Here is a 13,466-nt window from a genome sequence, read left to right on the forward strand (position 1 = left end):
AGAATGTGTAGTTTAAACAAGAGGCCCAGAGGGCCTGTATCGCTCACCTGGTTTCATGAGATATGAAACAAGAACTATGCTTAAGTATATTTGCCACTGGTATTGCTATGTCAATATATATCATATGCATTTTATATGGTTACATGAACATTGTTTTTATTGTAACTCTAAAAATGTCAATTTAGCCAAATTGATCCCTTTTGGCCCCGCCCCTCAGCCCCCCGGGGGTCAGCCCCACCAATTGTACAATTTTGAATCTCTACCCCAAGGGGATGTTACCAAGCGAATATGAGCGATATATATATATCCATTGCTTAGTTTCAGAGAAGAAGTTGTTTATATCAATTTAGGCAAATTGACCCCTTCTGGCCCGCCCCTCAGCCCTCAGGGGGGTCAGCCCTATCATTTTTACAATTTTGAATCCCTACCCCAAGGGGATATTACCAGTCAAATATGTGAGATATCCATTGCTTAGTTTCAGAGGAGAAGTCGTTTATATCAATCTAGCCAAACTGGCCCTTTTTGGCCCCGCCCCTAAGACACCCAGGGGGTTAGCCCCACTAATTGTACAATTTTGAATTCCTACCCCAAGTAGGTGCTACAAGGCAAATACGTGAGATATCCATTGCTCGGTTTCAGAGGAGAAGTTGTTTATATCAATTTAGCCAAATTGACCCTGTTTGGCCCCGCCCCTCAGCGCCTCGGGGGGTCAGCCCCACCATTTGTACAATTTTGAGTCCCCACTCAGTAGTGATGCTACCAGGCAAATATGAGCGATATCAATTGCTCGGTTTCAGAGAAGAAGTCGTTTATATCAATAGAGCCCAATTGACCACATTTGGCCCCGCCCCTCAGGCCCCTTGGGGGTCAGCCCCATCATTTGTACAATTTTGAATCCCCACCACATAGTGATGCTACCAGGAAAATATGAGCAATATCCAATGCTCGGTTTCAGAGAAGAAGTCGTTTATATCAATATAGCCCAATTGACCTCATTTGGCCCCGCCCCAGAGGCCCCCAGGGGGTCAGCCCCATCATTTGTACAATTTTGAATCCCCACCTCATAGTGATGCTACCAAGCAAATATGAGCGATATCCATTGCTCGGTTTCAGAGAAGAAGTCGTTTATATCAAAATAGCTAAATTGACCCCTTTTGGCCCCGCCCTAGAGGCGCCCAGGGGGTCAGCCCCATCATTTGTACAATTTTTAGTCCCCTACCCATAGGGATGCTTCTGACCAAATTTGGTGAAATTCCGATCAGTGGTTATGAAGAAGAAGTCAAATAAGGCAATTGTTGACGGACGGACGACAGACGGACGGACGGACGACGGACGCCACGGTATGGCATAAGCTCACCTTGGTCCTTTGGACCAGGTGAGCTAAAAAACAATCCAGATAAACGCTGGGAAAACCAGAATGTTGTGTAACTATACTGCTAATGTTCAGTGATCTGTAACCATATTACATTGTGTTTGTCTTGAGTCTGGTACAGAGGATTTCCATCCTGCACCAGATGTAATTATCAGCACTAAGATGATGAAATGTACTCTACAATATGGTGTCTGGTGAACTTGCCTTGTAGACAGTAGAAACAGCCAAGCTTGACCATCCGGTCTGTTGAATGCGTTGATCATTTTCTCTCTTTCTGTTGCACCAGTGCTTCCATCCAGTCCTAAAACAATACAAAAACACCCATTACAGCTACACTGATAGTCTTTTCTATTCTACAATTGATCACATTTAATTCTTAACCATTAGTTGTGAATCTATATTTACCTAGTGATATCCGACACAATATATATATGATTAATACAAATTATGTCTGTCAACAGGGCAAAAAAAAATCTGTGAAACCAAATCACTAAAATCTGTCTGTGATATAAATACTCATATTAGGCATCCATTCAAAATAATAATAGGACAAGATGCTCTCTTACTGTAGTAGGAAGTGTTCTTTGTCCAATTACAATCCACATCTGGTCTTGGAACCTTGGTTTTGGACAAGAATTCTTCTATGAGGTTTAACGTGAATAAACTTTGACTGGAAATACAAAATGGTTATTTAAATGATGAAGATTGTATCTATGAACAATTGACAATTGACAATGTAATCTTAAAATTGCTATCACTGCTATTACAGTACTGCTATTACAAAATATTTCTATACATTTATATTAACTGTCCAGTATTAGAACTGATTTTAACTTAGATTCAATGACTTTACCCTCTGAATGCCATTCCTGTGACTATATGTTCATAATTACTATCTATCAACAGTACATTAGATTTACCTAAATACAAGGATTTTATCCCCTGCTGGGATGGCTTCCTCCAGGACATTAAACAGCAGCTCCATCTTGCCTCCAGTCTCCAGGAGACCTGCCATGTGATTCTCCATCAGGGACTCAGCCTGAAATTATACACAATTCACATATAAACAGAACAAGATTCTGGTATATCAATTCAAATATAAACAGAACGAGATTCTGGTATATCAATTCAAATATAAACAGAATGAGATTCTGGTATATCAATTCAAATATAAACAGAACGAGATTCTGGTATATCAATACAAATATAAACAGAATGAGATCCTGGTATATCAATACAAATATAAACAGAACGAGATCCTGGTATATCAATACAAATATAAACAGAATGAGATCCTGGTATATCAATTCAAATATAAACAGAAGGAGATTCTGGTACATATATCAATACAAATATCAACAGAATGAGATCCTGGTATATCAATTCAAATATAAACAGAACGAGATTCTGGTATATCAATACAAATATAAACAGAATGAGATTCTGGTATTACAAATATACACTAATATAATTACCATCATAGTGTATAATTATTGGGTTGATATCAATTCAAATACTTACTCAATTTTTATCAAAACCTCTTGGTTAAAACCTGGGCTACTATTATTATTTCTGAATCCAATCAAACAGCTGATTATATAAATGTGTCATTTCATAACTGTCATATATAACATCCAATGTATCTACTTCAGAAAAAATTTGTGATTGGAAACTTGCACAATAAAACTGCTTTTCTGTAAAATAAACTGTTTTAAAGAAACTGATATCTGATTGACCGATTAATTGTCGATCAATTAATTCCTTTGATAATTACATATATACAATGCACTATCAATAAATTAATACAATTAGTTATTTAGAAATGGAAACCCTTGAACTAATAAAATATTGAAATACAATCATTGTACATGTTTAAATGCAATATTTTACAACATGTAACTGTCTATCAAGAAAAGTGGGACAAACTGACAGGATAACAGAACAGGACAGTTAAACCAATATTTTAATTCCATTTAATGTAATTATATCTAATGACCATTTTATAGAAAATTCAATACACAATTTAGTTGAATTACCCACCCATTCATAGGAGACAACATCATCTTTCTTTTCACTTCCTGGTTGCTTTTCCACAGCCTTCTTGGATTTCTGTGAGCCTTTCTTGGCCCGACCTTCATTACCAGGGTCAATGTCAAGGTCATCATCAACTCCTGCCACTTTTCTCTGAACCAGCAGTTTGTGCAGGACATCTGGGTGATTCCAGATCTAATCAAAAGGAAAACATAATTATGTATGTTTATAATCACACTACATTACTAAGGTCTTGACACTTCCAATTCTTTAAAGCCATTTCTTTATTTGAACTTTTGACCTTGAATACAAGTTGAAGGAAATTGGCTGTTTTATAAAGAGCATGGACATATTCATTTCAATATGCACACAAGCCCTCTCGTCAATTTTTGAATGAAACATTTGAGTTATAGAACTACCCCGGCAGATGTTGATACCAGCCTTGAAAGCTTTTGTCAAAACTTGTCTGACAGAAACAAAAATCACTAGGTCTGCACTTATTTCAAAAACGAACAACCCTGGATTGCAATAATGATAACAGTCCAGATATCATGCTAGTCCTTCCCCAGATATCTCACTTAGAGCTCCGTATTTCCTTTTTTGTGTGCAATCTATATTTTGAAGGTAAATAATTGAAACTTTCACAAAGGGCTGCTCTAAGATAACAATATCTGTAAAAAAGGTCTTTTAGAGGTCAAACACAAGTTTCTCTGCAAGTCAAGTAAACAGAACATCTGGGTTGAAATGCTGTTAAATCCTAAAGACCTGAAGAACGTTTTTTTTTTAATTAATTTCTGATAACTTCCAAAATAGAGCGTCGCATAATGTCAACTTCAAATTCTACTGAATAACAGTAATCAAAGTGTTTTATTCACTTAATCATGAATATTAATTAGGAAGGATGGAAGTACATAGCAAATCATAGTAAGATACATCTATAGCAGCTATATATAGTACAGTACCTTGCAACATGTGGCGAATGCTCGTAGAGGATTGTGATTGGACCAAGCACTGGTGGCAGTGAAGTTCTCCACTACCGACTCCAGGAAGGTTTTATACAGCGCCCTCTGTATAGGAGACATCCGTATGAGGAACACAAATTCCTGTTTCTGTGGCAGAGCCTGCTGCAACACTGTGTGCCCTCGTCTACAAATGAGACATGCCAAGATACAAAAACATTAGAATCATAATAGGCTCCAGTTTCATCAATATTCATGAACTTAAAATTTTGAAATATGAATCAAATATTGTATTGAATTAAATACATGAAAAATAATTTTACTGAAATTTAAAAAACAAAATTAAATACACACTAAATCTAAATATAAAATATTACTACAAATAGACAATAATGTAGTGACAATGATATTTTAAATTACTGAAAAAGTAACGGATTTTACAAGAAATGCGTGTACCAATGTATGCACTACATGACTATAGAAATTAATAAACATACTACAAGGGTCTAAAAACTTTAGAAGGTACCTTTATATAAAGATCTTAAAGTGACTTTGTGACACAGAAGACCCATGTCCTGTACAAGATAAAGAAACTATATTGCATGGACGTAACCAATAGTGGACATAGAGGTTACACCACGAGTGGTTGTTGGATATGGAATTTATTTCACACGTGTAAGTTATTTTTTAAAAGTTACAAAAGACACGAGCTTTAGCGAGTGTTTTTTGCAACTTTTAAAAAATAACTTACGAGTGGGAAATAAATTCCATATCCAACAATTTCGAGTCGTGTGACCTGTTTCTACCACAATGATATCGGCTTGAATCAAAGGGAAACGTGGCCAAGTATAATTTCGCGTATGCAAATAAAGTGTACCGGTGACGTCCGGGACCCGATGATGTGACGTCATTAGATTATTGATGACGTCAATAACAATTGCAGCTTGGGTCAAAGTTCACCGTGTTAGCCAATCGAAATGCGTACAGAGTTTATACCACGTGTGGTATAAACAGATTGTTAATCAACAGCTGTAATGATTAACTGATGGTCTGAGAGTTGAATAACACAGGGTATTGTGGTAGAAACTAATTTATTAACCTAATGGACCTTACCTTTGGACCCTGGAAGAGGCTTTAACACAATATAGTACAACACGTCCTATATAATAGAAGGATTTCATACCTTGGACGGTAGAACTAACATTTGGATGACACTACAAGGAGCCAGTAACATGATGGACCTTAACTTTGGACAAACGACACAACAAGGATCCAGTAACCTGATGGACCTTACCTTTGAACAAACGACACAACAAGGAGCCAGTAACCTGATGGACCTTACCTTTGGACAAACGACACAACAAGGAGCCAGTAACATGATGGACCTTAACTTTGGACAAACGACACAACAAGGATCCAGTAACCTGATGGACCTTAACTTTGGACAAACGACACAACAAGGATCCAGTAACCTGATGGACCTTAACTTTGGACAAACGACACAACAAGGAGCCAGTAACATGATGGACCTTAACTTTGGACAAACGACACAACAAGGAGCCAGTAACATGATGGACCTTAACTTTGGACAAACGACACAACAAGGATCCAGTAACCTGATGGACCTTACCTTTGAACAAACGACACAACAAGGAGCCAGTAACCTGATGGACCTTACCTTTGGACAAAGCCCTCTAGGAGACTATGTAACACATGAGCCCTGTGTCTCATTGTCTTCACATCTTCTTCAGTACTGTCCATACACTGTCCGTTCATCACTGGCCTCTCAAACATATTAGAGAATTCCGTCTTGGTACCCAAGTAGTTTGGCCGTACATAATCCACCATACACCAGTACTCCATCAGATTGTTCTGTAGTGGGTAGCCAGTCAACACCACTCGCCGTCTGTCAATCAACACAATATTGCTTTATCGTATTTATCATCAAAAATCTCCTCTTCCAATGTAAAAGTTTAGCATTAAAATGTTGAGGATGGCTTATTTGTGAACCAACTTCAGCTTACTTTATGTATTTTAAATCGATAATTCTGCAAAAATGATTACGGAGGCTTAAGGGTGGGCAGAGATTTATTAAAACTTCATTCAGAATTCAACATTCAGGCTATAGTGATCACATAAAATGTTTCAACAGAGATAAACAGAATATGTTGTCCCATGAGTATTCATTAAAATGTCAAATATATATGTTACAATTTGATACAATTAATAAAGGAAATGACAATAGTGCTAAACACAAAACATTACAATGAAATAAATCAGCTGACCTGGTTCGTATATTTTTTAGGGCCATTGAGATTCCAGCATGACTGTTTTTTATCCTGTGTCCCTCATCACACACCACCAGGTCTGGACCGGGACTGACTAATGCTTCATACATACCTACAAAGTATAGTACAAATAGGATGAATCTGTTAAGCTATTCACTCCTGAAAATGATCTTCTCCAGTAAAGTGTACACAGCAAGTGAGCATGCCGGTCGATGTGTGCCCAGCATACACATTACAACTAGGTAACTTTCTGTTACATCTGAGGAAACATGACTTCATTTACATAACAAGAGGTGTTGTAGAACAGCATAGCTCGTCTCATAAATGTTTGTCAATAAACAACAAATAATGTCCAAAACATGTAAAAATGCATTTTTTTTCTTCTAAATCTTTCACTTCAACTCAGAGACCTGAATGTCAAATTTCAGTATCCTAGTAAAATTATAAAGTGATGTTCTGAATACCTTTCAACACTGGCACCAAAAACGTGTTTGTCAAAGTCCAAAACATGTCAAATATTTCTCTTCTTTGAAGAGACAAGCTAAAAAATATATGTACAATTTACTTTAACACTAAAACAGTTAACATTTTTTAAGGTGTCAGATGATGATTTATTGAGTATATAGTATTTGGTAAGACTTACTGAGTATATATTAATTAGTATGATTAAATGAGTTTATATTATTTGGTGTGACTTACGGAGTAGGTGAGTTTTGTTTCTATCCTCTTCTTCTAAATCAATGACTACAGGAGAGGAGGGCTTCCGGCCAGGTTTTTTGAGTGTACCCATGTAACCACGGCGACTAGACAACAGACGATACATTTCATACCCCATCACAAGGACTCCACCACTTTTATGCCATTCCGCTGAAACATAAAAGTACCTTGGTGCAGAAAAGTCGTGTTCAAATAATTGATTGCTTAACCAATTGATGCCAATCAATTATGAAATTTCATGAAGATCTAAGATTGAAATTAAAGCATGTTGTTTTCTAGTAATTTCTCTATTATAAATTATTATCAGTTTTAAAAAAAATATTTTTTTCATATATCATATAAATACCCCTTAATCGATAACTGAATAAACAAAAATTACAGGAGAAATGTTCTTTAAATGCAATAACAGCTGCATTCAACTTGGCCATCCAACAAATCATAACCTATTTTCTATGGTCCATGCACTGAAGAAATGCTCCAACAGTATTTTATGTATACATGATTAATATTTCAACGTACTTAAACTTCAATGATAGGAAATAAATAATTCCAATTTTATGAATTTAGGATGGTAAAATTTTCTTGGACATTTTTGTTTTATTTTTGTGGTATTTTTTTTAAAAACTTTAGATCTATCTTAACTGTAAATTGTGTGTTAATACTTACCAATAACCTTTGCCCTTGCTGCTGTTGTTTTGTATCCATCATTAAGCAGATATATTTCAAAGGCTCGAGGTATATAGTTGGGATCGTCCCCCACAGTAGCATGTGTAGGCAGCCATATATTGAACTCTGCCACCCAATTTTGTAGAGTGTTTATTGGCACAATGAGTAGAACACTTTTTAATGTTGTGTGACGCAGAAATATGTCAATGAATGATATCATTTGTATTGTCTTTCCCAGTCCCATGCTATGGGCTAATATACAACCAAATCCTGCACTGCTCCTGCATCGCTCCATTGACTCTACTAAATTGTCATATAGGAATCGAACACCACCAATCTGCAAGGTTACAATCAATCAAACTGAAAGATCTACTTCATTAGACATATGGATAAAAAATTATCGAAACTATACAAAATTTTGAACTTATCGTTGTAAGAAATTTGAGACAACTCTCTCCTGTTTACCAGTACATCACAGCACTATACATTGTACTTTTGGTGCTAATTCAAGAATAAATAATCTCAGACTGATAGTATGTTAAACCCTGAAGTGATCCGATAGAATGATCTTACAATGTTGAAAATAAATACTAACTTGGTGAGCCTTGATCACTCTTGCTATCTGTGGAGCAAGGTAAATGTCATCATCTTCTGGTGGATGTCCGATGTTGACCTGGACACGACCCTCAAGGTCAGCAACATTGAGATCATCATTGATATGGTTGCCTCCATTGTTTGGATCTTCAGGATCAATTTCACTGTCCTCATCTTTGGTGATTTGGACAGCATCATCATCGTCATCACTACTGATGTCAATGACTTCCACTGTAACCAAGTGTGAACCATGAGATAAAAGATTCTTTATAGATCAAGTAATTCTTTTATAAATTTCTTTTTGTTCATTTCCATTAAAAACATGAATGTGCATAACAAGGAGCAATAAACATTATTTATCTTTACCCATTTTACAACATTATGTACATCATAACAAAAATGTTTGCACTCAATGCCGCCCTTATACTTACTGTTTTCAAGTACGTTTTTAAAATATACACCACCGTAGAGAGGTGTTGCTTGCCCCATATTTAATTTCTAAACACAATATAGATGGAATGATAGGCAATTACTTTTAGCCAAAGTTAAGGAAATATAACATGTGCATTACTGATCATTTTCATTCTATATGTGTGTGGCAAATTTAGACATCTGAATTTTTCAAATATCTAAAAATAGAGGTTTTACAAGAAAAAACTTAATTTTATGTTCTGAAAAAAAACCTCTCTGATAAGGTAAATGAACTTACTCTTTTCCTTTTTCTTTACTTCATCCCCACTGTCTACCAGAATCAGATCATCATCTTTCTCTTTCTTTATTTCTGTGGGCATTTCATCAGCTGATAACACCAACATAACACAAGGTAATACAAAGTATGGTTTAATACTTCAAGAACAGAGAATATTCTCACTTAATTATTATCTCCAGGAGGTTTTAAATTAATGCTCTAGACTACTGATCCAGCCAGTTTTGATAATCAAATGTAAACTTTATTCATTTTGCAACAATCGCGAAACAAGTTTTGTCAACTAATATCTATATTAATATCACTCTGGTTAGCTCAGATGGAAAGGCATGAGGAGTCTTACTACGGGAGGAAACAGGAATACCCGGAGGTGACCCCAAACCATTTTACCTCCGATCAGGGAATGAAACCCTGTCTGTCTAGGTGAAAAGCAAGTGTGTCACCACCATACCACCCAATCACTTAATAAATTGTCAAAAATAAAATAAAATGGGTATACTGGTATTTTATATCATACTCCAGAGCTTGTCTATACAAATTTCGTAAGCTTAATTTTTGCATTGATGAAGATGAAACATTAATGCAGGATTTGAGACAAGCCAGTCTATACTATAATAGTATTCTTTATTCACCATCACAGGTTTAACTTACGCATGCTTTGTAACAAGGACTTAAGTTGAGAGTCCTTCTCCTCAGCATCTGCAGCATCAGCCACCTGGGTAGGAACAGATGGGACTGTTGCTGCTAACACCTTCTGTTGCTCCTGAAGTCGACGCTTTCTTTCCATTTCTTCATTTTGTGCTGCTAGGGTTGTAGTTTCAAGTTCATTTTCCTTAATGATTTCCCTGTCAAACAATTATGTCACATCAAATCTGAATAATGTGATTTTATTACCTTTGACTTTCCACTTTTCCATGATTTGATGAAAACAGATACATGTATGTAAAATCAATAAGTTTATACTCTATAGTTTAAAATACATTAAATAAGATATATACTACTTCATATCATAAAATATGTTTGAATGAAACTTTAAATTTGTTACATACAATGCAAGTGTACTATCATAACAATGATACTACAATATCACAATCCCAGAACTAAACATCTCCGAGACTTAATATGAAACATTTACTTGTTTTTTTTTTAAATGTTCATGCAACAAATTGTTTATTTACCTGATGTTTTTTCTCATGTTAGCTTGTTTTTGGGTTTTCACTTTTTTTGTCTTTTTCTTTGCTGGTGCGCCTTCCCCCTTTTCTTTCTTTTTCCGTTTCCTTTTCTTTGGCTTACTACATTCTGGCTTTTCATTATCAGGTTTCTTTATTTTCTTGTCCTCCTCAGTCTGTACACTTTCTACCAATGGACTAGAAGCTTTAACCACACTGGAGGCATCGTCAACTGGCATGCCAAAATCTGTATTGAGATCATTTATAATACTTGAAATATCATCTGCCACACTTTCAGAAGCAGAATCTTTTGACATATTGTTCATTTTACTGTCCATATCTACCAGATCATCAACACCTTCCTCACTATTCTCCTCACTGCTCTCATCACCGTTTTCATTTATTTCATCTTCCTCCTCATCATCCTCTTCCTCCTCATCATCATCACCTTCATCCTCTAAATCATCCTGTTCGTTTTCTTCATCCTCTTCAAAGTCATCATTGTCCACTTTATCTAGGTCTTCACAACTTTCGTTGTCCCCATCCATGCTTTCTTCATCCTCCTCATCAGAAAACATCTGATTAATCATAGGGTTTGTACCACTACCAGCGGTAGCTAAACCAACTGATAATTTAAAATCAGGAAAACCTGGAGCACAACTTCCTGCATCCTGTTCTGCAGGTATTGAGTCCCCACTCAGGAATGATTCCAGAGACATGGTGTATGGTGATTAGAATAATCAAAATGTAAATCAAATGCTCATTCTATTAAGTTGGATCTTTCTTCTCATGGATAATGCAAAAGCTGGAAAATGTCGCCATCAGTGCAAATATCTGAAATACAAAATAAATTCAAATAAGTCAACATCACATTAACTTTATTTCATCTAATTACCAACTCAAAATTTCACAAAAATTAAGAATGTATATATTCAGACATGATGATAGATCTTCATAATGTAGCATATAATGATTTGTTTATTAATTAGATAAGAAGGTAGTGGGAGTGTCTCACTTATCCATCTGGTTACCAGTGTAAGTGGGTAAGTAGTTACTTTTGCAAGGGCAAATAGACATTTAAGGATTAAGTGAATTCATTCTGCTATTCTAAAATGGCCAGAAGCATGTTCCAAAGGTGTGACATTGAACTATAGAGTAGGGGTACGTAATTTCGCACACTTTCGGTATGTATTTAAATACATTTCCATCAAATCAATTTCAAATCAAGAAAGAATACCTCACATTGTTAGATGTACAAATGCTTCGTAACATACAAGTGTGCAACCTGATACGCGCACACGTATCACTGCGCATGGGAGCTGTTGTTAACTTGTGTTTATTGCTGGGTTTGAAGACGATCGGGAACGTAATTTCGCACACCCATCTAACTTATTTAATTTTGTTGGTAAAAATAGTTTCCAGTCATCTTGTAGACAAACAACATTCTAAACTAAGATTAAGCCCAATGCCATGATTAAAAAAATCTTTAAAAACAAAATAATGTGAAATTAAAAAGTGTTAATTTACCGCCATTTTAGCTTTAAATAATGACCGCTCCCTACGAAGGTAATGTAAACAAGGCGGTGAAAATGACAGGGTGTCTACAGGTCAGCGCTGCTATAAGTTATACTCAATAAGTGGATTTGTATTCAGTTTTGTTTATAATCTGATCAAATAATATTTTCCCTAAATATTTGCAAAATCACATGCCAATCAACAATTAGGATTATTTTAAATAAAATATTTAATCATCCGGTATCAATTAAAATTTGTTTTCAAAACGAACTTTATCTGAAAAGATGTACTTAAAATGGCAAATGTTCCACTAAAGGTTGGCAATAGTCAACATATAAACAAAAAAGCACAGTCCTCGACCACTTAGAGGAAAAACGCAAAAAATCGTCAGGTGTGCGAATTTACGTACTGTGCGAAATTACGTACCCTTGCTCTACATAAACTGGGATTTTGATTAGAGACACCATGACAAATCTTTATCTTACGCACATATATCAGAAGAGTCAAGAAATAGGATGAAAAATAAAGGATGGTCTTAAAAACAAAAAGGCTTACATTTGATCTGTGAACAGTACATCAAAACTCAACATTATCATGTATACTTATGTATCATAGTAATCAAAGCGTTTTACACATGTATATCATTTATGTATGTACATATATCTAGTTTACAGCTTTTTGAACAAATCTTAATGTTTACCAGTGAATACGGCATGCAGTTCTACAGCTATTTGTCAACATGAAGGGAATATTTACACAGTTATGTAGATAATGTAAGTAACGGTGTTGTCGAATCTAAAATGATAAAATTATGATTGTATTTCTATCTTAGGGTAGCCCTGTGTACCCAAATATTGACCGGAATGACTTCCCAAGATCGTCCCATTTCATTACCTTAAAAAGACTTTAAAATACTTATCAGCACGAAGAACAAAAAAAAAGACAATTTTTCAGTAATATCAATTTTGATCATTAATGATTAGGAAAAAAAGCATTGGTCAATAACTTGTACTCATGTTATACGGGATCACTTGTCACAAAGCCAGCTCACAGTTGAAACAACACGACAATGTGAGCAATAATCCTAATGAAATTGAGCGACACGATTGAAATTACTATAGAAAAGTATGTTGTCTGTACATTACCAGCGATATCCAATTATATTACCTGTAAGTTCAAGTTCAATTTTAGATCCAAGGGATCGGGAAAATCCCACTTTCATCAACTTACATTGAATGGTACTTCCGGTTGCAGCGCACCAAGCTTGTTTACACAGTCGGATTGATTTGATCGAATTTCGATCAATTGAAAGTCGTGGGAACGAATTTCAAGTTAAAGTTATTATTGCAGTTATTAATGGAATATTTGTTCAATAAAACTTGTTAATGGCATAAATTCATTATAAATGACATTTGTTCCCTTTCGGTCCCTCGCCGATTTGGAAAGATA

At 35.5% G+C, this 13,466-nt stretch overlaps 1 protein-coding gene across 4 annotated transcripts in view; it reads right to left on the minus strand.

The window, feature by feature from the left end:
• The window catches only part of LOC117331548 (helicase ARIP4-like), a 31,379-nt gene extending 17,920 nt beyond the window's left edge, over window positions 1–13,459 (minus strand). For 3 of the 4 annotated variants that reach the window (XR_004533579.1, XR_004533578.1, XM_033890301.1), the window contains exons 1-14: window positions 13,185–13,453; window positions 10,512–11,336; window positions 9,985–10,178; window positions 9,337–9,426; window positions 8,629–8,858; window positions 8,034–8,370; window positions 7,350–7,517; window positions 6,648–6,762; window positions 6,041–6,268; window positions 4,366–4,549; window positions 3,413–3,598; window positions 2,293–2,411; window positions 1,939–2,042; window positions 1,577–1,673 (exon numbers count right to left, since the gene is read on the minus strand). Coding sequence is in view for 2 of the 4 variants with exons in the window: in XM_033890301.1 (XP_033746192.1) it covers window positions 1,577–1,673; window positions 1,939–2,042; window positions 2,293–2,411; window positions 3,413–3,598; window positions 4,366–4,549; window positions 6,041–6,268; window positions 6,648–6,762; window positions 7,350–7,517; window positions 8,034–8,370; window positions 8,629–8,858; window positions 9,337–9,426; window positions 9,985–10,178; window positions 10,512–11,221 (2,762 nt within the window). In the remaining 2 variants the exon portion in view is untranslated. Of the gene's footprint in view, window positions 1–1,576; window positions 1,674–1,938; window positions 2,043–2,292; window positions 2,412–3,412; window positions 3,599–4,365; window positions 4,550–6,040; window positions 6,269–6,647; window positions 6,763–7,349; window positions 7,518–8,033; window positions 8,371–8,628; window positions 8,859–9,336; window positions 9,427–9,984; window positions 10,179–10,511; window positions 11,337–13,184 lie in introns of all 4 variants that reach the window. The other variant, XM_033890302.1, reaches the window with a different exon arrangement.
• Between the last annotated feature and the right edge of the window lie 7 nt (window positions 13,460–13,466).

This window comes from Pecten maximus, chromosome 7, assembly GCF_902652985.1.
Source record: "Pecten maximus chromosome 7, xPecMax1.1, whole genome shotgun sequence".
In the NCBI taxonomy this organism is placed as follows: domain Eukaryota; kingdom Metazoa; phylum Mollusca; class Bivalvia; order Pectinida; family Pectinidae; genus Pecten; species Pecten maximus.